The sequence below is a fragment of the Balaenoptera acutorostrata genome, chromosome 19 (assembly GCF_949987535.1).
Source record: "Balaenoptera acutorostrata chromosome 19, mBalAcu1.1, whole genome shotgun sequence".
Classification (NCBI taxonomy): domain Eukaryota; kingdom Metazoa; phylum Chordata; class Mammalia; order Artiodactyla; family Balaenopteridae; genus Balaenoptera; species Balaenoptera acutorostrata.
The window spans coordinates 62,354,245-62,381,162 of NC_080082.1; the positions used below are offsets into that span (position 1 = coordinate 62,354,245).

Here is a 26,918-nt window from a genome sequence, read left to right on the forward strand (position 1 = left end):
TTTATTTCCTGTTATACTACCTGACAAGCTTCACACACTTGAGGGTGACACACTTTCTTCATTTCTTTGGCCAATGTTCTCACCAGGACCCAGTCCAAGAATGTGTTTTCTGTCTTCTCTGTTCTATTCTGGAAGTAAAGAAATAGGAAGAGGAGAGGAGGAAAGAGAAGAGAAAACAGAATGTGTGGAGATGGGAGAGAAGAGTTGAGAAAGGAGAGGTGGGAAGAGTAGGGGAGGGAGAAAGCAAAGGTGGGGGATTCAAGGAGAGGAGGAGAGAGAACACAAGAGGTGGAGGTGGGGAAAAGGGGAGGAGGAGGAGAAGGAGGGAAGGCGAGAAAGCAAGCAGGGGGGAGGGTGGTTGGGAAGGTGAGTGCAAAGCAGTTAGTGTGATCAACTCTCTCCATTTGCCTAGGAATTTCCCAGTTTTAGCACAAAAATCCTGCTTCTTGGGAACTTGTTCAGTCCTGAAGAAGCAGAACAATTGGTTGCTTGAACAGCAGCAGCAGCAGAAATTACCAGAGATAGTCTGTGTAACCAACCGAATCTGGCAGAAGTAACAGTATGTTACTTCTGTGGTTAGGTTATAAAAGACATTGTTGATTCCACCTTGGTCTCTCTAGCTTTCTGGAGTCACTGCCTCTGGGAAAAGCCAGCTGCCCTGTTGTAAGCAGGCCTCTGGAGAGAACAATTAGGCTTCCTCCCAGCGGATCACCTGCGTGATCACATTCCAAATTCCCTCGCTTACAAGACACATATCTCCATCCACTTGCACAAAAAACTTTTGAATTTTGCCATCTTCAACTTGTTGAGGAAAACATCTCAGCTTCCCATACATGTGGCCCTTACGGTTCTTCTCTTTCGCCTTAAATTGTTTGAAACATTAACTTAGAACAGGCAGGAAGCAGCTCTGCTCCAGAAGAAATCAGAGATTTAAAGGAATCAAAAAGCAGAGAAAACAAGCACAGTTGGACAGAAGGAGCAACAGATCCGGAAACAGCCAGGGGCGGAGTGAGGGGAAGCCAGGCCCCGCCCCCGCACTGACCCCGCCCCTACTCTGTTGCGCTTCCTGCCTAGTCCCGCCCATTCTCCTCATCCCCTCTCTCGTTGGGCGCAGCCCAGACACCGCCCTCTGTACCGCCTCTTCCGCCCACGCGGGCGCAAGGTCCTGCAGACCCGGAAGTGAATCGGAATGAGTGGCAGACGCGTTCGGGTGAGAGAGTTTCGCTTTTTGTTTTTGGTTTAAAAGCCGGATTTCGCAGCCCAGAAGCCTCCTGTCCTCCACACCTGCGGTTCGGGGGTCTCTCTTTTTATTGGGGTTTTACTACATAGGCATGATGGATAAGAATCGCCAGGGCTTCCCTGGTGGCGCAGTGGTTGAGAGTCTGCCTGCTGATGCAGGGGACACGGGTTCCAGCCCTGGTCTGGGAAGATCCCACATGCCGCGGAGCAACTAGGCCCGTGAGCCACAACTACTGAGCCTGCGCGTCTGGAGCCTGTGCTCCGCAACAAGAGAGGCCGCGATAGTGAGAGGCCCGCGCACCGCGATGAAGAGTGGCCCCCGCTCGCCGCAACTGGAGAAAGCCCTCGCACAGAAACGAAGACCCAACACAGCCAAAAAATAAATAAATAAATAAATAATTAATTAATTAAAAAAAAAAAAAAAAAAAGAATCGCCAGGATTCTCCCCTCCTCAGAGGTTGGGCTAATATCACCTGGCTCAGAGCCCCAAACCTCTAGTGACTTGGTTGGTCTTTGTGAAATGACCAGCCTTCCAGCCTGAGTCATCCCATTGTCAAACTAGGGGCCCACCATAAGTCATCTTTTTAGCATAAATTATCAGGGCCCACCATGAGTAATAAAGACACTGCAACCACTAAGGAAATTGCAAGAGTTAAAATGTTACCTTCTGGAAACCGGGGACCAAGCCCTGCCAAATTCTTTAGTACACAGCGTTGAAACCTAAATCTTTCCTTTATGCCCTCTGATTTTTGATCTTGCTTTGGAATACCTCACCTGTTGCACGATTACAAAAAATATTACGTTACATTTAGTCCTAATATTTTATTGTTCAGAATAATGTCTGTCTCTCTTTAGCTGAGATTCTTTGGATATCTTGTAGCTATTTTATTTCATTTATTTTAAAGTTTCAGGTAGTATATGCAGTAATAGCTTCATTTGAAATTTGGCAGGTCTCTCTATTTAGTTTTTTTCTTTTTTTTAATTCAAAATTATGTTGAGTCTCCTAGATAAGCAGACTTTTGTTTGAAAAATCCATGTTTCTTTTGAGTTTGAATTGCTCTGAATTTGCAATCACTGAGGTCTTTATGTCACTACATCTTCCAGGTAAGAATTGTGATGTTCAGACTTTATGTCCTTCAGGAAAGTTTTATAGTTTCTTCTAGGTCTAGAAATGTATTGTAAATAGATGTCGTGGTATATTTGCTAATGGAAATGCGGACTATTTCTCATGTCATTTGTATTGCTTTAAATTACCATTACTAAAGAAGAAAAATTATTTTCAGTATGTTATTACTTCTTATAGTTAAAACACCTTTTTCTAGGTTGCCATCGTGTCATCTGAATAATAACATTTCCAACTCTTTGACTCTATTTTTATGTTTCCTTCTTTTCCCTCTTCTGCTGGTCCCAATTCAGGAATAATATGCAATGGTGAATGGCAGGAGCCCTGGCCATAATATCCCTTGCATCATCCTCATCGTCAGTGGAAATGCTTCTTCTGTTACATACTACTGATCATGGTGTTTGCTGGAATTCTCTTGCTTAATAACTTTTAAGTTCCTATTTGGCATGATTTTTAATTATCCAAAAAGTTCTTCAAAAATTTGCCTTTATAAATCTTTTCTTCTGTTTTAATCTGTTAAACTATAGTGTTAATAAATTTTCTACTCTTCAGTCATTGTTTTATTATTGCATAAAGTTTATTTGGCTTATGTTAATGGCCAAATATCAAAATTTAAATGAATAGAACTTTTTATATTTCTTGTACATATATGTACAATAAATATTTAGTGGAGATTGAAGGTAAAACTTTCTATATTTTAAAAAATTTCTGTAGTTTTTTTACACTAGGAAAATATAGAATAATGTTGACAACAACCTAATTAGAATTAAGTACAATTTATAAGTGTTTGTTTTACCAAGAATGCTAAAATACACGAGTAAAAAATTGATAGATTAAAAAAACTTATTCAAAAAGATCTGTCATTCACAGAAGATTGCTTTTATCGAAAGTATGTTTATGTGTGCATGTGTGTATGCAAGCAGAAACCTACGGTGTGTATAAAAGACACATCATCATTTCATGAATAACTTTTATATTTATTTTTACCTTTGAAAATTGTTCTTAAATATTTTCCATGGCCTTAGATTTTTTTCTACACTATTGCATTACTGAGTTAATAGTAGTAAGGAGAGAAATACATTATGTGCACACGTGTGTACGTATATAATAATCTTTTTTTAAAATATAAATTTATTTATTTATTTTTGTCTGCGTTGGGTCTTTGTTGCTGCGCGCGGGCTCTCCCTAGTTGTGGCGAGCGGGGGCCACTCCTCGCTGCAGTGCGCCGGCCTCTCACTGTGGTGGTCTCTCCTGTTGTGGAGCACGGGCTCTAGGCATGCAGGCTTCAGTAGTTGTGGCACATGGGCTCAGTAGCTGTAGCTCGTGGGCTCTAGAGTGCAGGCTCAGTAGTTGCGGTGCACGGGGCTTAGTTGCTCTGCAGCACATGGGATCCTCCTGGACCAGGGCCCAAACCCGTGTCCCTTGCACTGGCAGGCAGACTCCTAACCACTGTGCCACCAGGGAAGTCCTATAATGATCTTTTATGCAGTTTCATGTTGTTAGCTTTGAACTTCCTTCAAGTTTTCTCGTTTAGGAAACCCACTATCAGTGCACTTTTAATGCTGCATCTGTTACTTAACTCTGATTCTTTAGGTTCAGTTCTAAATTTGGACCACCTAGTTCAGGAGCTGTCTCTGCCATTTCTTAGCAGTGTGACCTGAGGTGAGTTTCTTAGAGTCTCTGTGACACAGATGTCTCCTCGACAAGGTGGGAACAGATATTTCTCTAATGTTACTACACAAAATGATACACAATTAGAGTAATGCTTAGTACATGGTAAATGTTGAAAACCTTTTTGTCTTTGCTATTATAACCATCATCACGATTTTTAGATTCTAAACTTTCTTTAAAGCTACTGTGAACTTTGTAATCCCTAAAGACACCACTTATGTGCCAGCTCATCAAAGAAATTAAGTATCATCGGTGTGTAGAATGTACTACCTAGCACTCCTATATAGACCACCTTGTGATGATGAATTTTTTATCTGTAGATTTCTTTTACCGTCCACGAAATGTGAAATGCATAGTGATTTTGTGAATTTTATGCTCTGTGGTTGAAAACTGTAATAGCACAGAATTAGGGATATATGACTTGCTCAAAATTATCTTACACTGATCTGTCAAAATACTCTGTACAACCAAATCAATCCTTACACCTCTCTCCTATCATTTTGTGTGAAGATAAGAACTCTCCCCATGGTCCCTTAGTGAAATGTGTTTTTCGTTATAGGTGCTGTTGACCTTCAGGGATGTGGCCATCAAATTCTCCCAGGAGGAGTGGGAATGCCTGGACCCTGGTCAGAGGGCCTTGTACAGGGATGTGATGTTGGAGACCTACAGGAACCTGCTCTCCCTGGGTGAGGATAACTTCCCTCTAAAAGTTGGGATCTGCCCTGTATATCATTACATTTTCTCCTTGAGAGTCTCTGGGGAGCCCTGCTTTGCTGATTGAGTTTTAGATCCTTGTTTTTCAGGGAGATTTGAAGCTGTGTTGATTCAGACATGAAAAGCTTCATGATGTGGGATCTGGACTTTAACCTTCCCCCTTCTTCAGATGATCTGCCCACTTTACACTAGATTAGTGATGCTTCCACAACCTGAATAATTACAAAACCTTGTAGTAAAATAAAAAATATCTGATTCCCTGGTTTTACCCCTGTACTTTTGATTCAGTAATTCTTGGAAGAGAGCTAGATGTCTATATGTAAAATGTTCTTTAAGCATTCAGAAGAAGGCAGTTGGTGGACAAATTAGTGAAATATTTTTATAGGTCCACCTGTAATATTCTCTCATTTTAGGTGAACAGAGGGCTGGGTTTACATTCTGGAAAAGCCCCAGCACATCATGTTTCTCTTTTCTTACAAGCAGGCATCTGTCTTTCTGATCTTAATATTTTTTTTCCATTTTGAAGCAAGGGAAAGAGAGCCCTGGGCTGTGGAAGGTGAGGTAAAAATAGTGAAAAAAACCAGATGGGGGGAACGTTTCAAAGATGTGAACACAGCTAAGAGCTCAGATGGTCAGAGAGGAAGCTACTTCATCAAATATTGTTTGAGAAGCTTTCCCCAAATAAGCGAGGTCTGTGGGAAAAGAAAAGTACTTGTGAGCAGTCAAAGGAAATCTCCTCCTATTACTCTGTTCTGCAGACATGCAAAAAGTTATCCTCCAACCTTCCAGTGGTGTTTCAGCTGTTGCAGAGACAAAGGCAAAGTCTTTTTCACACCCTACAACACTGTATTATCTGGCTCCCGTGACCGTTTTGGTCCCTTGGCTTTGAGAAGGATGAGGCGGGCTGTTTCAGAGGGACCCTCTTTCCCCTTTGGTCTCTCCTTTTGTACTCAGTTCCATCTGATTCCAGCTGATCCTTCAGTTTCTCTGTAGTCCTGGCTCCAGGGCCTGACCAGGTTTCCATCCTCAGTTCCCGTATTTGGGAGACCTTCTTAGGAGATGGAGAAACATTGGCTTCCCTTCCATTGTATTTGGGTCCCTGAGCAACTGCATGGGACTGTCTCAGGGCCTCTCTGCTTCATCAGGCTGCACAGCCATTTCCTTAGGCGTGCTTTTGCCACATGTCAGGAGTGTATAACAGGTGGGGCGGATCTTCTGAGATTGTTACTCAGCAGTACTGTGAAGACAGTGGACACAGAGATTGTCTCTTTGAAACCCAGTCCCACATGGGAAGCATATCTCTCTTTCAGGCACTCAGCCTGGGGTCTGTGGGCAGAGCACACAGCTCCTTTTAAAGGACCCTGCAAAATCTGACCTCCTTTCTTTACTTCCATATCTTGTCTTTTCCTCCTTCTAATGCTCTACCTAGTCTGGGAATGTGGACAAACCTTGGCTCTTCCAGATCTCATATTCTCCTAAGTTTGTGTAATTTTGCTTTTCTGAAATTGGAATATCATCCTCTTTTTTTGCTGTGATAACTCACTTTGGATGATGGACAACTGGTGAACTTACCTATGGAGGGAGTTTACTTTGTAACAGAAAAATTTTGAAGAACACCCTGATTAATATACTACAGTGCCATCCCGCTACTTACAGAAGTGCCCATTTAAGCCACTGAGTGATCCCAAGTCCTAGGATGCTGAGATAGAAAGTATCAGGACAGTCTGACCAGTAAGTGGTTGTAGTTGTCTTTCTGCTCTTTGTGGAGTGTTACACTGTCATTGAAGGAGAGCGTGGCATTGTTGATCAAATAGCTAGTGACCATTCCCTTTGAACCAGCAATCACAGGCATACACATATATCCCAGGGAGAACGTTGTCACAGCTGTGTATCCGTGAGGCGTTGGTCAAACTATTCTTCATGCCAAATTGTTCATCCCATGCATGCACCATTGTTCAGTCTCCTTCAAACAAATATGATTGTGATGCATCATATTGACAGAACTTAGGAAGGTAAATGATGCCCCCATTTTTTAAGTCTACCCTAATTTGTTATGTTTAAGCCACTGCCGTTTTCATTATGCACATTTCCATGTTCTATGAATGAACTTTAGAAAATTTATTTAATCATTAATTACATATTTTTGACGACACTCAGAATTCTGTTTTATATCTGCAATTCATGGGGCCGCTTGGATGGAGTAATAAATTTTTTAAAAAATTATTTATTTATTTATTTATGGCTGTGTTGGGTCTTCGTTTCTGTGCAAGAGCTTTCTCTAATTGCGGCAAGTGGGGGCCACTCTTCATCGCGGTGCGCGGGCCTCTCACTATCGCGGCCTCTCTTGTTGTGGAGCACAGGCTCCAGACGCGCAGGCTCAGTAGTTGTGGCTCACGGGCCTACTTGCTCCGTGGCATGTGGGATCTTCCCAGACCAGGGATCGAACCCATGTCCCCTGCATTAGCAGGCAGATTCTCAACCACTGCGCCACCAGGGAAGCCCAAATATTTTTAATATATTTTACAACATTTCCTTTCTGAGTGTTGAAAGTTATGGCTCAGCAGCAGTTTCCCCCAAATTTATTCACTACTGAATTTTGTGAAAAAATTATCTTAGTCCCTTTATTTTTCTTTCACCTGATGTAGTATCTGCTATTAAAGTACCTTTTTTCTCAAATTGATTGGGTTTTTAAAACTGGGCCTATTGCATATTTTGAGAATATACTTTTTTTTATTAAGTTACTGTGTTCATCCCAGAAATACCATTAAATTGATTTTCCATAATTTGTGTAGGGTATATTAAGCTTTTCTTTTCTTTTTCTGTAGTATACCTTAAGTTTTCTAAATACAACTTCTTGGATTTTATTTGAATCTTACTGACTTTTTATATTTTGGTTCAAATGCTTTATTCTAATAATGAATCTCCCTGTCTAGATTGATTTTGTACATCTTGGTATATTAAACTAATATTTAAATATCTCATTGTATTTTATTGGGAACTTAGCCAATCTCTTCCGCTCCATGTACGTCCTCGCCACTATTGCTTGTAACACTTATGTTTTCCCCAAAATTTCTAATGTTTTGGAAATTACATCCTTCAGTTAACACTTGATGGCTATTTTGATCCTCATGTTTTAAACTGGATTCCATAACAAGTTCACCTGGTCCTTGTTCACCCACATCCCAGTGCTCTCCTGTTCTCTGGCTACAGTCAACTGCTTATGTTACTGACCACCTCTTCCCACGTCGACCTCTTCCATGGCACTGCCAAAAGTTGTTTCTACAACCTCCTGCTACTAACAACTGCCCTTCAGTAGAATCAGTAGAATCCATTCCCCACTATGAGTCATTGAGTTGTTTTCCCCTTGAGGTTGCTTATGTTCTGATGATCATTATGAAGTCCGAATTTATTAATTTTGGATAAGTACATGTTAATTTCCATTGATTCATAATAACTATATATCCACTGCTATGTATACTAAGAGCATTCCTCATCTCATGTCTCTATGTTTGTGATTGTATTAAGAGATCCAAATATATGATTTCAGATAATTAGAGGAGGCTCGCAAAATAAACATTATTACCTTTATGTAACAAATATAAGGACACAGCCTCAAAAAGGTTAACATGCCAAAATTGGTGAATTTCTATTTAGAAAATATGTTATGTAATTAATAATTTGGTTTGTATGTTATTTCTTTTTAGCTAAAATAATCACATCTTCCCTAAATTTCAAACCTTGGCAAAAGCCTGCTGCTAACTTTGTTTCCCTTCAACTCTTTGTCCTCACCTTGCACTCATGGTTACCCTCCACTGATGGATTCTTTTTTTTTTTTTTTTTTAATTTATTTATTTATTTTTGGCTGCATTGGGTCTTCATTGCTGCATGGCTTTCTCTAGTTGTGGCGAGCGGGGGCTACTCTTTGTTGCGGTGCGTGGGCTTCTCATTGCGGTGGCTTCTTTTGTTGTGGAGCACGGGCTCTAGGTGCACGGGCTTCAGTAGTTGTGGCTCACAGGCTCTAGAGCGCAGGCTCAGCAGTTGTGGCACACGGGCTTAGCTGCTCCGTGGCATGTGGGATCTTCCCAGACCAGGGCTTGAACCTGTGTCCCCTGCACTGGCAGGCGGATTCTTAACCACTGTGCCACAAGGGAAGCCCAGTTGCTGGATTCTTGACAGTTTCATTGCATCTGCACGTGTATGTACAAAGTGGATTTATTCATTCTCCTTTTGATGGCCATTTCTAGAATTTTGCTTTTAATACCTATTAACATTTTTGTCCACATCTCATGGAATATTCAAGACTCTCGAATATATGCCTATAAAAAGGAATCCAAGGATATTCATTTTGGTACATTTCAGGGCAAATAGCAGAGTAGTGGTAAATGTCCCACTGTATCACACTGACTCCCTCTTTAATCTCTTCCATTATTCCCCCACACCCATGGTATATTTCTCACAGAATGGGTCAGTGTATTCTTTTTTGCACTGTCCCAGCACAGTTGTAAGCACAAGCTCTGTTCCTCCACCTTTCCTCAGGTTGTTTATTGATCTGGATGGAACATACTGTTACCTCCTTAGCATATTGATTTTAGCCCCTGAACGTCCAAGTTGCTTCAGAACTCCTTCCCCTTACCTCTTCCCCCACCCTGTATAAAGATCTCTACTCTTCCAGAGGACAGCTTGATCAGGACAACACCATGGTCAACTAGCTGTCTAAACCAACACGTTCAGCAAGTGATGGCTCAGATGCCGTTATCCAGGAGAGAGAGTTCAGTAGCACTCTTAGTAACACAGCTGCCTTCCTGTGATTTTTCTTGAAACATTTCTCTATGCTGCTGGGATTTGCTGTGACCTTTGTGCTTACTTCCTGAGTGGGCAGTGGTGTTTAGTGCCTAAGAGCGTGTGATGTGAGCCTGCAGCCCAGGTTCAAATATTGGCTCTCAAGTTTACTTTCTGTGTAAATTGTTATTGGCTATATAAACCCCACGGGCCATTGTTTTTTTAATCTGAAAAATTATGATAATTTACCTCAAGAATATTTAAATAAGTTAATGACTTTAGAGGCCTTAGAACATTGCATGGTATGTAGTAAAGAATGAAAATGTAGCATTATTTCCTAAGATTTTTAAACTTTCTCTTATGTTTAAAACTATGAGATTTACCTTTGCTTGCATTATATTTTGTCTGTATTCATTTTGTAATTTATTCCATATCAGTGTTGTCTCTGACCTTAGTTAATACATTTTCAGAGCACATACTCTGTAGTACACGTATTCTGTGACTGCAGCATTGCATACTTAAAGGTTTCTCCATAGTTAGGAAATTGCTCTTTTTTATTGACTGTTATTTAACTGCAGGCATGAAATCATAATTCTTATTTCTGATTACTTCCCCAATTCTTAGCCTTTAAAATATTATGTATTTAGCTGAACTGGATATTTCAAAAGTCAGTGGTTCTTAACATATTTTCCAGTTCTCATATTATGTACTCCTCTAGAACAGAAGTCCCTTCTTTGTACTGAAGGAAGAAGTATTTAGAATACCACAGATTACATTGTTTTATAATTGTATTTACTTATTATTTATCTTCTGGATTTATCATGGGTTTCTAAAATGTTTGATATTTTTAAATTATGATTTATAGATAATGGGTTTTCAGTATCTTTTATGTATTGTGACTGTCATACACGAGTGGTTGATTTTTCAAAATGCCTATTCTGCATGAGTATAGATAGTTTTATTATAGGAATTCAGAACAGTATTATGTTATTCTTACAATGATTTTCTATCAAGTTCTTTTTTATTTTCCCAGTGCTATTTTTATTTTGTACTTGTGAATAGCCACTTATCTAACAAACTTAAATAAGTTTGTTAGAGATTATTTACCATTATAGTATATAATGTCTGCTTTAACATTTATTTGGGTACAATTATTATACAGTAAATGTTAATATAATATTGCTTTTCTTCAAATATGAGACACCCATGTGTCTACTGACAGTTGGTGTGTACTTTGAGGTGATAACAGAAGGATACCACCTGTTTCAGGGCCTATGTAAATTTTCATACTGTGAGTGGTTTGATCCCAGGGTGTTTTAACTAGGCTTTCCTACAAATGATTTTGTCTACCTGTAATCACCCTTTTTTAAAAAAAATATTTATTTATTTATTGGGCTGCACTGGGTGTTAGTTGTGGTGTGTGGGATCTTTAGTTGCGGCCTGTGAGATCTTTAGTTGCGGCATGTGGAATCTTTAGTTGTGGCATGTGGGATCTTTAGTTGTGGTATTCAGGATCTTTTTTTAGTTGCAGCATGCGGGATCTAGTTCCCTGACCCGGGATCGAACCTGGGCCCTGCATTGGGAGCACGGAGTCTTAACCGCTGGACCACCAGGGAAGTCCCTGTAATCACCCTTTCTTTATTGAGGAATCCTATTCTCTTTGTATTCCTAATATTTGCATACTATGGTTGAGGAGTTTTATAACTATAAATATTACTTTTGGTCTAATACGATGTTTTCAGTATAAAATATTTATTTTACAACTCTAGTTAATAGGAAACCTATGGTTGTTTATATCTTTCAGATATCGCTACTCGATGTGTGATCAAGGAATTGTCACCAAAAGAGGATATTAACAAAGGAGAATTATTCCCAACATTGATGTTGGGAAGACACAAAAGAAATGACATCAAGGATTTTGATTTCAGGGAAGTCCAGCAAAATATGCGTGAGTTTGAAGGTCATTGTGGATATGATGAAACAAATTACAAAGGAGTTATTACAACCTACAACAAAAATCTCACTAGTAGAAGAGATCAACAACAGAACAAATCCTGGAATGATTTCCCTCTAAAGCAGAGTGTATCTGTAAGAAAAAGTACTTCTCAATATTATAAACATGAGAAGTCATATATAAGGTATTTGTTAAAACTAAAAAATAACATAACCTATGCAGAAAACACATATATAACATGTTTTGAGAATGAAGTTGGATTAAGGTTTCAGTCTCATCTGGCTGAACTTCAGAAGTTTCAAACCAAAGAGAAAGTTTATAAATGCAACCAAGTTGAGAAGTTGATCAACAATAGTTGTTCTGCTCCACCACTTCAAAGAATTCTTCCTAGTGTCAGCATCAACATTTGTAATAAATCTGGGAAAATTTTTGTACATCCTTCATTACTTACACAACATCAGAGAGCACATATTACTGAAAAGCCTTACAAATGTAATGATTGTGGGAAAGCTTTTAGAGAAGGCTCAAACCTCACTAGTCATCAGAGAATTCATTCTGGGCAGAGACCTTACAAATGTAATGAGTGTGATAAAGCCTTTATGCAATTTGCAAACCTTGCTAGACATCGGAGAATCCATACCAAAGAGAAACCCTATAAGTGTAATATATGTGGCAAGAGCTGTAGTCAGAATTCAAATCTTGCAAGTCATCAGAAAATTCATACTGGAGAGAAACCTTACAAATGTAGTGAGTGTGGCAAAGCTTTTTCTGGGCATTCAAGCCTAACTCAACATAAGAGAATCCATACTGGAGAGAAACCTTATAAATGTAACGAATGTGGGAAGGCTTTTAGAGGAAGCTCGAATCTCACTAATTATCAGAGAATTCATTCGGGGCAGAGACCTTACAAATGTAATGAGTGTGACAAATCCTTTAACCGAGTCTCACACCTCACCAGACACCAGAGAATCCATACGGGAGAGAAACCATATAAATGTAGTGTATGTGGCAAGGTCTGTAGTCAACATTCAAATCTTGTAATTCACCAGAGAATTCATACAGGAGAGAAACCTTACAGATGTAATGAGTGTGGCAAAGGCTTTATGGAGCGTTCAAGCCTTACTCAACATAAGAGAATCCATAGTGGAGAAAAGCCTTACAAATGTAAGGAATGTGGCAAAGCCTTTAACCAGTCCTCTAACCTTGTCATACATCAGATAATTCATACTGGAGAGAAGCCTTACAAATGTAATGAGTGTGGCAAAGCCTTTAATGTGTGTTCAAGCCTTAGCCGACATCAAAGAATCCATACAGGGGAGAAGCCTTACAGATGTAATGAGTGCGGCAAGGCATTTAGCCAATTTGCAAACCTTACTAGACATCAGAAAATGCATACTGAAAAGAAACTTTGTAAACCTAATATACGTAGTAATGCTTTTATCCAAAGATCATGCATTGGAGATCATCAGATAATTCATAGTGGAGAGAAACCTCACAAATGTAATGTGTGTGGCAAAACCTTTTATGCATATTCAAGCCTTACTCGACATCAAAGAGTCCACACTGAATAGAAACCATATAAAAGTCATGTATTTGGCAAAGCCTCTAAGTAGGGCTCACACTTAACTAGACAACAGAATATACATCTTTGAAAGAAAGCACATAAATGTAATGGGTATGGCAGGGCTTTTATCCAAAGATCAAGCCTTATGTAATGTTAGAATTCCTCCTGGAGAGAAACTTTATAAATGTAATGAATGAGTTAAGCTTTTATCAAATGTTCACACTTTTGGGGTCATGAGACGATTCACATCAGAGAGAAAACATACGGTCTAACCTTAGGATTCACCACAGAATTTATATTGTAGAAAAATCTTAGAAGTAATGAATATGATAAACTGTTTCACCATTTTCTCACAACACGCTGCACATCAAATTCATACTAGAGGAAATTAAGTTCTTATCAGAGGTTATTCACGTTAAATTCTGCTTAGTAATGAAAAATCAAAATCATAAAGTTACAAGGATACCTGTGGAAAAGTTCTGTGATCTTAATTTAGTAAGTATTTATTTGAGATTTCTTGAAAAGGCTGTTTTACTGTTTGATGGCTTTCAACCTGAGTTTTGAAATCTGTTTATTTTATGCCTTCGTTACTGTTGTTTTGTATGTCACCATGAAGGTCTCTGGGAAGGATTTAATCAGATGGAAGAACATCCTTCCTTGGGTGAGGCTCATGTTCAAAGTTTCCTGAAAGAGCGAGAACACTGAATTTATGAGACAATACAGTATAAATTTGAATGAGGGCTTTGTGGCATATAATAGATGTAAAACTATGATCTAAGTCATCATGATTAATGTATTATGGGCTCTCTTCTTCAGTTTTGTTGGTATGGGGTTTTTATGGTGATATGGGTGGGGCTGAAGAGAGGGTATCTGAATGTGGTTCAAACTTTCCACCAGTGCCAAAGAAAGGAGACCCAGGCTTTCTAATCATCTTGCCTAAGTTAGGTAGAATGGGAAGAGGGGCGGGAGACTTAAAAGCTGTTAGTAGTCAAATAATAAAAAATGAATTCAAGAGTAATTCAACACTGAATGTTTACTCTTGAAGTTTCTTACTCCTTGGTCGGGAAAGACCACAATTTTCCTCATGTTAATAATTGTGTACACATTCTTTTCTGTTGCACATATAGGATCCTTTATACAATATAGTTGTTGAAAGTGTTTGTGAAATACTGTTTAGGTAAACTGCCTGTGGTATTTTTATGGTAGTTTCATGAAAGTAATGTGTAGAAATGTTTATCAGACAATAAATATGATTTAATAATTTTATTAGGAGAGCAAGTTTTCAAAAGCTATAAAAATCTCAATTGGAGATTATGGTAATAAGGCTTATGGTTCATAGTTCTTTTTCAACTGTGTTAAAATTTACTTTTATGTTCTTATAAAATTTTTCCTTACCACTTTTTTCCTCACAGCTTTTAAATTAATTTATATATCTAGTTTACATTTCACCTCTATAGTCAGTAAAACATTTGGAGGATACATAGACAAAGTGGTTTTTAAAAAATAATTAATTAATTACTTTAATTTTTGGCTGTGTTGGGTCTTCGTTGCTGTGCGCAGGCTTTCTCTAGTTGCAGCAAGCAGGGGGCTACTCTTTGTTGCTGTGTGCAGGTTTCTTGTTGTGGTGGCTTCTCTTGTGGAGCACAGGTTCTAGGCACACAGGCTTAAGTAGTTGTGACACGCGGGTAGAATGCAGGCTCAGTAGTTGCGGTGCATGGGCTTAGTTGCTCTGCAGCATGTGGGGTCTTCCCGGATCAGGAATCTAACCCATGTCCCCTGCATTGGCAGGCAGATCCTTAACCACTGCGCCACCAGGGAAGTCTGACAAAGTAGTTATTTTGAAACTTTCACAGCGCAAGATAGTGATCATATAACAATGTTAGATACAAAGTAGGTGATCTATGAACGTGAAGAAAGAGGGTCTTTTATGTCAGTGCAGTGAAAGAACTGGAATGATACAGGATGATGAATTGAAATCTTGTAATTTGGAGGCAGGAGACCTATTGCTATCCTAGAAGTCGTACTGGAATTTTGGTTAAAATTATGCTTATTTTACCTTAAGATTATCTCAAATTATTTCCCTTCTTGCCATTATTATTACTACCGTCGTCACTTGATTCCGTTGTTGCAGTGAATACTAAGCCCTGTATCTCCAAGGTGTTGCAGACCAGAGTCAGTAGATCAGAACGTTTTTCTGAATTCAATGTAAATATTAGATTTTTGGTTCATTTTATTTATATGTAATTCACATGACATGAAATTGACCCCTTGACAGTGTACAATTAAGTGGGTTTTGTGTATTCACAATTTTGTAAAACCATCAGCCCCAATTCCAGGACATTTTCATCACCCCCTCCAAAGAAACCCCATACCCTTTAGCACTCCTCACTCCCACTCATTGGAAACTACTAATGTAATTTCTGTCCCTATGTATGTTCTTATCCTGGATATTTCATATAAGTGAAATCTGTACGTGGCCTCTGTCTCTACCTTCTTTCACTGAAAATATTTTCTTTTAGAAAAAAATTTCCAGACTTATCCATGTTGTAACATGTATCGTTACTTGATTTCTTTTTGTGGCTGAATAATACTTCATTGTATAAAATCCTTTGAACTCCTTCCATTCCTTGGCTATTTATTTTTTTTTTTTATTTTTATTTTTTTTAAATTATTTATTTATTTATTTATTGCTGTGTTGGGTTTTTTTCGTTTCTATGCGAGGGCTTTCTCTAGTTGCGGCAAGTGGGGGCCACTCTTCATCGCGGTGCGCGGGCTTCTCACTATAGTGGCCTCTCTTGTTGCGGAGCACAGGCTCCAGACGCGCAGGCTCAGTAATTGCGGCTCACGGGCCTAGTTGCTCCGCGGCATGTGGGATCTTCCCAGACCAGGGCTCGAACCCGTGTCCCCTGCATTGGCAGGCAGACTCTCAACCACTGCGCCACCAGGGAAGCCCCCTTGGCTATTTAAATAATGCTTTTGTGAACGTTCATTTACAATTTTTTTGGACATATGTTTTCAGTTCTCTTGGGTATATGTATAGGGGTAGAATTACTGTGTCTTAAGAATAACTCACCTATCTCGTGAGGAACTGCCAAGCTTTTCTAAAGCGGCTGCACCATTTTATATTCCTACCAGCGATGTATGAGGATTAATTTCTCCACTTCTTCATCAACAGTTGTTATTTTCTATCCCAGCAGGTGGAAAGTGTCTCATTGTGGTTTTTATTTACGTTTTCTAATGGCTAATGATCTTGAGATATTTTCATGTGTTTGTTGGCCATTGGTGTATCTTGTTTTGAGAAATATGTATTCAAATGCTATGCATATTTTTTACTTGGGTTATTTGTCTCTTTTAGATTGTTTTAAGAATTCTTTATATAGGCTAGATATAATTGCCTTATTAGGTATATTATTGGCAAATATTGCTTCCCATTTTGTGATTGTCTTTTTACATTCTTGATAGTGTTCCTTGACACACAAGGTTTAAATTTTGATGAAGTTTTATTTTGGGGAGTGGTTGCTTGTGTTTTTGGTGTGTTATATCTAAGAAAACATTGTATAACCCAGTGTCTGGAAGAGTTATACCTATGTTTTCTTCAAGGTATTTTATAGTTATAGTTCTTACATTAAGTTCTTTGATCTCTTTTGAATTAACTTTTGTATAGGATGTGAGGTAGGGATTCAACTTTATTCTTTTGCATGTAGATATCCAGTTGTCCCATCTATTCAATATTTTTAAGTATCAGAATTACTAGCCTTTAAAATTTCATCAATCATTCTTATGTTGGGATGAAACTGTGGGAGGACCAATGGACTACAGAACCAGTACAGTCATGCTGGTTGAGATTTCTAGACTTTGAAAACAAAAAGTAGTATTCTCGGGGATTGTAACCTGTGTTTGGTTAGGAAGACATGTAAATACAATTACTTGAAAGTAAGAAGCATTTATAAATTAGGGCAAGAATTTAAAACGAGTTTGAATCATGAAATGTATGAAAGACTGCTGGATCATAGAGTTGCTGGCAACTACATCCTGAAACTCCAGGGTGGGTGGAGAGGCCAAAGTTTATGGTTATGTCTGAGAAATTACTGCTTCTGGCTGCCTTAAATGTGTAGTTAGGGATGGTGGGGAGGTTTGCAAAGTATTTATCTAGTCACTGAGTTCTCCTGAGATTAACATTTTCTGCTCCACTTCTGCCTTCCAAATTCCATACAGGTTTTTCTCATTGGCAGACTTCAGTGAGAATCATACAGCACTTAAAAGCAAAGTATTGGCCACAGCAGACTAAGGCAAGGAATAATGGAATAAGCAATGGAAAGACCAAAAGCATGGGGGGAGGCTGAGAAAAAAAAGATGTGTGTGGAATAAGGGCTTCTCGGATAACCCACATATACTGAGAAATAAAGTACCTGAGAAAACCATAAGCTATCTTCTCTGGTGCTGCACAGAAAGTAAAGGTGAAAGCAGAGTGGTAAATGGCCTGGTTAGGTATTGAAGGAGCGTCAAAACTAAGAGCCAATCTGCAAATACTGAAAGAGTAATTTCTTCTCTCCCTCCCTCCCTCCCTCCCTCCCTCCTTTCCTTCCTTCCTTCTTCCTATCCTCTCTCCCTCTCTCCTTTTTTAAGTTTCTTCTCCAGGCATTGAATGAAATCTCTCAAATCACAATATGATTACTAAGCTAATGGAAGAGAGACTACATTGACCACACATGATAATGAAGACAGTCTTTACAAACTTAGTTTGGAAAAGTCACTAAACAAATTACAACCCACAACAGGCAGCAAAAACAAACCATAAAGGGAATGGAAAATCTGATTTACAGAATTCCACATTATAATATTTAAAATGCCAGTTTTCAACAAAAGTTAATGAGGAATGCAAAGAAACATGAAAGCATGGCTCATTCACAAGAAAAAAAACTTAAGGGAAGCTATTTTGAGGATCCCTGGACATTGAACTTCAAACTGAAGAAAGCCAATTAGTAACACCAAGATAGAAAACACACTGGTGAAGTGAAGTATATAGTTAAATTCAGAATACTCTAATAGAGTGGTATGTTAACCACTTAGCTCAAGTATAAAAGTTAAAAGGAAAAAGTATTAAAAAATAACTCTAATATTTGTTAATATAAAAAAGTTAAATTGTGACAGCAAAAACGTAAAATGTGACAGGGAATTAAAGGTTAAAGTTTTTCTAATGCAATCAAAGTTGTTATCAGTTTAAAATAGGCTTTTATTTCTGAGATGGTTTATGTAAGCCTCATAGTAACCACAAAGCAAAAACCTACAGTAGGTACACAAAAAAATAAAATGGGATCAAAGCATACCACTATAGAAAACCATCAATTCCTAAAGGAAGTCAGCAAGAGAGGAAGAAAGGAACAAGGGAACTACAAAACAGCCTGAAAAAAAAAAAAATAAGAGGAGACTTTCAAGATGGTGGAAGAGTAAGACATGGAGATCACCTTCCTCCCCACAAATACATCAGAAATACATCTACATGTGGAACAACTCCTATAGAACACCTACTGAACGCTGGTAGAAGACCTCAGACTTCCCAAAGGGCAAGAAACTCCCCACATACCTGGGTAGGACAAAAGAAAAAAGAAAAAACAGAGACAAAAGAATAGGGACAGGACCTGCAGCACTGGGAGGGAGCCGTGAAGGAGGAAAGGTTTCCACACACTAGGAAGCCCCTTCACTGGCGGAGATGGGGTAGTGGTGGGGGGGGGAAGCTTTGGAGCCATGGAGGAGAGCACAGCAACAGGGATGCAGAGGGTAAAGCGGAGAGATTCCCACACAGAGGATTGGTGCTGGGATGGGTGGGGGCTGGGAGCTGAAGCTTGGGCTTCAGAGGTCAAATCCCAGGGAGAGGACTGGGGTTGGCTGGGTGAACACAGCCTGAAGGGGGCTAGTGGACCACAGCTAGCCTGGAGGGAGTCCGGGAAAAAGTCTGGAACTGTCTAAAAGGCAAGAGACCATTGTTTCGTGGTGAACAAGGAGAGGGGATTCAGAGTACCACCTAAACGAGCCCCAGAGACAGGCGTGAGCCACGGCTATCAGCACAGACACCAGAGACGGGCATGAGATGCTAAGGCTGCTGTTGCAGCCACCAAGAAGCCTGTGTGCAAGCACAGGTCACTATCCACACCTCCCCTCCTGGGAGCCTCTGCAGCCCGCCACTGCCAGTGTCCTGTGATACAGGGACAACTTCCCTGGGAGGACACACAGCGTGCCTCAGGCTGCTGCAATGTCATGCTGGCCTCTGCCACCGCAGGCTTGCCCCGCATTCTGTACCCCTCACTCCCCCCCGGCCTGAGGGAGCCAGAGCCCCCTAATCAGCCACTCCTTTAACCCTGTCCTGTCTGAGCGAAGAACAGACACCCTCAGGCCAAATACAAAGCTGAGCCCCAGGAGATGTGTGAACAAGTAAGAGAAAGGGAAATCTCTCCCAGCAGCCTCAGGAACAGCAGATTAAATCTTCACAATCAACTTGATGTACCCTGCATCTGTGGAATACCTGAATGACAACGAATCATCCCAAAATTGGGGCAGTGGACTTTGGGAGCAACGATATATATATATATTTCCTTTTTCTCTTTTTGTGAGTATGTATGTGTATGCTTCTTTGTGTGATTTTCTCTGTATAGCTTTGCTTTTACCATCTGTCCTAGGGTTCTGTCTGTCTTTTTTTTTTTTTAAGCGTAGTTTTTAGCGCTTATCATTGGTGGATTTGTTTTTTGGTTTGCTTGCTCTCTTCTTTCTTTTTTTTTTATTACTTTTTAATTGTTTTATTTTCAATAATTTTTTTATTTTTTATTTTAATAGCTATTTTCTTTCTCTTTCTTTCTTTCTTTCTTTCTTTCTTTCTTTCTTTCTTTCTTTCTTTCTTTCTTTCCCTTCCTTCCTTCCTTCCTTCCTTCCTTCCTTCCTTCCCTTCCCTTCCCTTTCCTTCCTTCCTTCCTTCCTTCCTTCCTTCCTTCCTTCCTTCCTTCCTTCCCCCTTTTCTTCTGAGCTGTGTGGCTGACAGGGTCTTGGTGCTCAGGCCGGTGTCAGGCCTGTGCCTCTGAGGTGAAAGAACCGAGTTCAGGACATTGGTCAACCAGAGACCTCCTGGCTGCACATAATATCAAAGGGCAAAAGCTCTCGCAGAGATCCCCATCTCAATGCTAAGACCCAGCTCCACTCAGTCACCAGCAAGGTACAGTGCTGGACACCCTATGCCAAGGTGTCATATGCCACCCTAGCAAGACAGGAACACAACCCCTCCCATTAACAGAGAGGCTGCCTAAAATCATAATAAGGTCACAGACACCCCAAAACACACCACCAGATGTGGTCCTGCCCACCAGAAAGACAAGATCCAGCCTCATCCACCAGAACACGGGCACTAGTCCCCTCCACCAGGAAGCCTACACAACCTACTAAACCAACCTTAGCCACTGGGGCAGACACCAAAAACAACGGGAACTATGAACCTGCAGCCTGTGAAAAGGAGACACCAAACACAGTAAGTCAAGCAAAATGAGAAGACAGAGAAACACACAGCAGATGAAAGAGCAAGGTAAAAACCCACCAGACCAAACAAATGAAGAGGAAATAGGCAGTCTACCTGAAAAAGAATTTAGAGTAGTGATAGTGAAAATGATCCAAAATCTTGGAAATAGAATGGAGAAAATACAAGAAATGTTTAACAAGGACCTAGAAGAACTAAAGAGCAAACAAACAATGATGAAAAACAATAAATGAAATTTAAAATTCTCTAGAAGGAATCAAAAGCAGAATAACTGAGGCAGAAGAACGGATAAGTGATCTGGAAGATAAAATAGTGGAAATAACTACTGCAGAGCAGAATAAAGAAAAAAGAATGAATAGAATGGAGGACAGTCTCAGAGACCTCTGGGACAGCATTAAACACACCAACATTCGAATTATAGGGGTCCCAAGAGAAGAAAAGAAAAAGAAAAGTTCTGAGAAAATATTTGAAGAGATGATAGTTGAAAACTTCCCTAATATGGGAAAGGAAATAGTCAATCAAGTCCAGGAAGCACAGAGAGTCCCATACAGGATAAATCCAAGGAGAAACACGCCAAGATACATCTTAACCAAACTATCAAATATTAAATACAAAGAAAAAATATTAAAAGCAGCAAGGGAAAGGCAACAAATAACATACAAGGGAATCCCCATAAGGTCAACAGCTGATCTTTCAGCAGAAATTCTGCAAGCCAGAAGGGAGTGGCAGGACATATTTAAAGTGATGACAGGAAGAAACCTACAACCAAGATTACTCTACACAGCAAGAATCTCATTCAGATTTGACAGAGAAATTAAAATCTTTACAGACAAGCAAAAGCTAAGAGAATTCAGCACCACCAAACCAGTTGTACAACAAATGCTAAAGGAACTTCTCTAGGCAGGAAACACAAGAGAAGGAAAAGACCTACAAAAACAAACCCAAAACAAGAAAATGGTAATAGAAGCATACATATTGAAAATTACCTTAAATGTAAATGGATTAAATGCTCCAACCAAAAGACATAGACTAGCTGAATGGATCCAAAAACAAGACCAATATGTATGCTGTCTACAAGAGACCCACTACAGACCTAGGGACACATACAGACTGAAAGTGAGAGGATGGAAAAAGATATTCCATGCAAATGGAAATAAAAAGAAAGCTGGAATAGCAATTCTCATATCAGACAAAATAGACTTTAAAATAAAGACTATTACAAGAGACAAAGAAGGACACTACATAATGATCAAGGGATTAATCCAAGAAGAAGATATAACAATTGTAAATATTTATGCACCCAACAGAGGAGCACCTCAGTATATAAGGCAAATGTTAATAGCCATAAAAGGGGAAATCAACAGTAACACAATCATAGTAGGGGACTTTAACACCCCACGTTCACCAATGGACAGATCATCCAAAATGAAAATAAATAAGGAAACACAAGCTTTAAATGACACATTAAAGAAGATGGACTTAATTGATATTTATAGAACATTCCATACAAAAACAACAGAATACACATTTTTCTCAAGTGCTCATGGAACATTCTCCAGGATAGATCATATCTTGGGTCACAAATCAAGCTTTGGTAAATTTAAAAATATTGAAATTGTATCAAGTATCTTTTCTGACCACAACGCTATGAGACTAGATATCAATTATAGGAAAAAAGCTGTAAAACATACAAACACATGGAGGCTAAACAATACGCTACTAAATAACCAAGAGATCACTGAGGAAATCAAAGAGGAAATCAAAGAACACCTAGAAACAAGTGACAGTGAAAACACGATGGCCCAAAACCTATGGGATGCAGCAAAAGCAGTTCTAAGAGGGAAGTTTATAGCAATACAAGCCTACCTCAAGAAACAGGAAACATCTCAATAAACACCCTAACCTTACATCTAAAGTAATTAGAGAAAGAAGAACAAAACCCCTCAAAGTTAGCAGAAGGAAAGAAATCATAAAGATCAGATCAGAAATAAAAAGATATGAAGGAAACGATAGCAAAGGTCAATAAAACTAAAAGCTGGTTCTTTGAGAAGGTAAACAAAGTTGATAAACCATTAGCCAGACTCATCAAGTAAAAAAAGATGACTCAAATCAATAAAATTAGAAATGAAAAAGGAGAAGTAAAAACTGACAGTGCAGAAATACAAAGGATCATGAGAGGTTACTACAAGCAACAATATGCCAATAAAATGGACAACCTGGAAGAAATGGACAAATTCTTAGAAAAGCACAACCTTCCGAAACTGAATCAGGAAGAAATAGAAAATATAAACCGACCAATCACAAGCACTGAAATTGAGGCTGTGATTAAAAACCTTCCAACAAACAAAAGCCCAGGACCAGATGGCTTCACAGGCGAATTCTATGAAACATTTAGAGAAGAGCTAATACCTATCCTTCTCAAACTTTTCAAAAATATTGCAGAGGGAGGAACACTCCCAAACTCATTCTACGAGGCCACCATCATCCTGATACCAAAACCAGAAAAAGATGTCACAAAGAAAGAAAACTACAGGCCAATAGCACTGATGAACATAGATGCAAAAATCCTCAACAAAATACTAGCAAACAGAATCCAACAGCATATTAAAAGTATCATACACCATGATCAAGTGGGGTTTATCCCAGGAATGCAAGGATTCTTCAATATACACAAATCAATCAATGTGATACACCATATTAAGAAATTGAAGGATAAAAACCATATGATCATCTCAATAGATGCAGAAAAACTTTCGACAAATTTCAACACCCATTTATGATAAAAACCCTCCAGAAAGTAGGCATAGAGGGAACTTACCTCAACATAATAAGGCCCATATATGACAAACCCACAGCCAACATCATCCTCAATGGTGAAAAACTGAAACCATTTCCACTAAGATCAAGAACAAAACAAGGTTACCCACTCTCACCACTATTATTCAACATAGTTTTGGAAGTTTTAGCTACAGCAATCTGAGGAGAAAAAGAAATAAAAGGAATCCAAATCGGAAAAGAAGAAGTAAAACTGTCACTGTTTGCAGATGACATGATACTATACGTAGAGAATCCTAAAGATACTACCAGAAAACTACTAGAGCTAATCAATGAATTTGGTAAAGTAGCAGGGTACAAAATTAATGCATAGAAATCTCTTGCATTCCTATACACTAATGATGAAAAATCTGAAAGAGAAATTAAGGAAACACTTCTATTTACCTTTGCAACAAAAAGAATAAAATACCTAGGAATAAACCTACCTAAGGAGACAAGAGAGCTGTATGCAGGAAACGATAAGACACTGATGAAAGAAATTAAAGATGATACAAACAGATGGAGAGATATACCATGTTCTTGGATTGGAAGAATCAACATTGTGAAAATGACTATACTACCCAAAGCAATCTACAGAGTCAATGCAATCCCTGTCAAACTACCAATGGCATTTTTCACAGAACTAGAACAAAAAACTTCACAATTTGTATGGAAACACAAAAGACCCCAAATAGCCAAAGCAATCTTGAGAAAGAAAAACAGAGCTGGAGGAATCAGGCTCCCTGACTTCAGACTATACTACAAAGCTACAGTAATTAAGACAGTATGCTACTGGCACAAAAACAGATATATAGATCAATGGAACAAGATAGAAAGCCCAGAGATAAACCCACGCACATATGGTCACCTTATTTTTGATAAAGCAGGCAAGAATATACAGTGGTGAAAAGACAGCCTCTTCAGTAAGTGGTGCTCGGAAAACTGGACAGCTACATGTAAAAGAATGAAATTAGAACACTCCCTAACACCGTACACAAAAATAAACTCAAAATGGATTAAAGACCTAAATGTAAGGCCAGACACTATAAAACTCTTAGAGGAAAACAGGCAGAACACTCTATGACATAAATCACAGCAAGATCCTTTTTGACTCACACTAAAAAAAAATCTCAAACCTAACTTTACTGCTCAAGCGACTGGAAAAGAAGAAAAAAACTAAGCTCAAGTTAGTAGAAGGAAGGAAATATCAAAGATCAGTGTAGAAATAAATAAAATAGAGACCAGAAAAAAAAAAAAAGAAAAGAAAGGTCAAGGAAACTAAGGGCTGGATTTTTAAAAGATAAAATTGGTAAAATTTTACCTACACTAAGAAAGAAGACTCAAAATCAGAAATGAAAGAAGAGATATTACAACAAATAACAAATACAAAAGATCTATGAACAGTCCAACCAATTTGATAACCTAGAAAAGTAAATTCCTAGAAATATACAACCTACCATGACTGAATCACAAACAAAATCTGAACAGACTAACGACAACTAAGGAGATGGAATCAGTTATCAAAAATCTTCCAACAATGAAAAGCCCATTGCCCTCTAGGGGCATGCAGGCCGGGTTTGGTTTTCTGACCATAACTCTAAAAATTCCAGGATGTTTTCATGTGCCTGAGCCAAGGAAACTTCTTCAGTGGTTAAACACAGACACTTTTTTTTCCTATAAAGTCACAGTAATTTTTTTTTAAATGTTGAGTTGAGACCTAGTTATTAGTGCTAGAAAATATAAAAGCAGGTCAAATATGGAAATAAGCTCTGAGCAATTCCTCCAACATGAACAGATGGGCTCTGTTGGAGTCATTCAATATGTGTAGAAAAGAGCAAAGAAACTTGAGGGAAAATTTTCACTAATATAACAAATTAAGGGAAGAAACTAGGCTGTTGAGTATTAGGCTAAACTGGTTAAAGTAAGTTGTGAACATCTTGGACATCTTTACCAAGTGAACTTTAAAATTGGAATAAAAATATACTACATATATATAAATGTGAATATTTTCAATATATAATAAGAATTAGAAAATCATAGAAACCTCATAATCTGAATCTGACAAAATACATTTAAAAGAAGTACTTTGAAAATTAAAAAGAAAAATAATCAATTTCAGGTCAAATTTGGGAAACAGGAATGGAATAAATATGCACCCCTACTGGGAAGGACACTTTCCAGTGGGAATTGGAATTGGAACACCCAGCACAGTCATTTGATGTGACATGGGACACAAGAAACTCATCACAGAACAGGAACCTGTCACCTCTCTGAGCACAGGGGTCAGGGGACTTCCCAAGCCAATGGCTGCCAAGGGAAGGTCTGGGGAGAGGCAGGTCCCTACCCAGGAGAACTTGAGGATGAGGACTCTCAGGGAAGGAGTGGGATCTACAGAATTCCAGGCCCAGGGAAAGGATGCAGCATCTAGGGCTGCACTTGGAGCAGTACAGCAGACGCTGCCCTTAAGGAGCCTGGGAGAGTTTGAAGGGCATGAAACCATCTTCCAAGTAAGGGCTTTGAACAGCACGAGGGATGTGTGTTGGAGGTCGGGGAAGAGATTTAAGTAGGAAAATTACTCAGCAATATAGAGATAAATACAAATTAAAAATAAGAGACTTAATTCTCCCTGTTGAAAATAATGGAAGAGATCCCTCTTCATATTTTTCTTAGAGCTTTAGGAAACTTTAGAAAGCCTGTACTTTCTCCTTCCTTTGACATGTATATAAATCCTTTTGAAAATGAGTAGATCGTTTGTTGGCATTATAGCCCAAGAATGTCTTCCAAGGACCTAAGAGCCTTGTCTTTGGAATGGAACATCGAAGAAGATAGCACCCCTATCTCCCAGGTTCTGTGGGATGTGTCAAACAAAATTCACAGCAGAGCTGCAAAGAAAAGCTTTATTTTTGGTCTGAGAATTGTAATTTGGTAGACAAAAGATTTGAGTAGGAGTGGAAAATGTGTTCCAAGGAGGAGAGAAAAGGCAGGGGTTGATAAAGGCAAAAACCCAAAAGGTTGCAAAAGTTGTTTTGAAAGAATTATGATTAGTACTCGCAAGCTGAAGCTATTCATATTTATACATGGTTGGTTGCTAAAGGCTCTTGTCGGGAGGGAGAAATTTTCCTCTAACCATCTAGGTTCTTTTAGGTTTTAATAACATGTATATATGGGAGAGGCCCAGGAAAACTGAGTGACTTGCCAAAATGGACTTAGCCCTCACCTTAAATGCCATCTTCAGCTAAAGACAAAAGATGTTGGTAGTAGTGTTTTGAGGCAATTCACATGAAGAGGGAAAAACAAATGTTTGGTAAACAAATGTCTGCTGGGCCAGGGAGAGACAATGGGACACAGTGAACTCTGATCTCTAGGCCCTGCCAAGTTTCCCCCACCATACCTAGTCCATATTCTTTGTAGATCTCTCTGCTGATATCTCTATTCCAGGAAAAGGCCCTCTATCTACATTCTTTTAGGCAGTTAGGAAGAAGGTCAGTGTTTTTTCCTGAGCCTTTTGGGTACTGATTCTTTTCAGCTTGAAATAACCTGCTTG

General features: G+C 38.9%; 2 protein-coding genes across 2 annotated transcripts in view; one reads left to right on the forward strand and one right to left on the reverse strand.

The window, feature by feature from the left end:
* Positions 1-26,918, reverse strand: part of LOC103003407 (zinc finger protein 665-like) — a 311,171-nt gene that overhangs the window by 47,376 nt on the left and 236,877 nt on the right. The window lies entirely within an intron of this gene.
* LOC103014376 (zinc finger protein 677-like) lies at positions 1,199-15,617 on the forward strand. Its single transcript, XM_057533543.1, has 4 exons — positions 1,199-1,289; positions 3,956-4,024; positions 4,593-4,719; positions 11,331-15,617. The coding sequence occupies exons 3-4, from the start codon at positions 4,686-4,688 to the stop codon at positions 13,049-13,051; spliced, it is 1,755 nt and encodes a 584-aa protein (XP_057389526.1). The 5' UTR covers positions 1,199-1,289; positions 3,956-4,024; positions 4,593-4,685; the 3' UTR covers positions 13,052-15,617.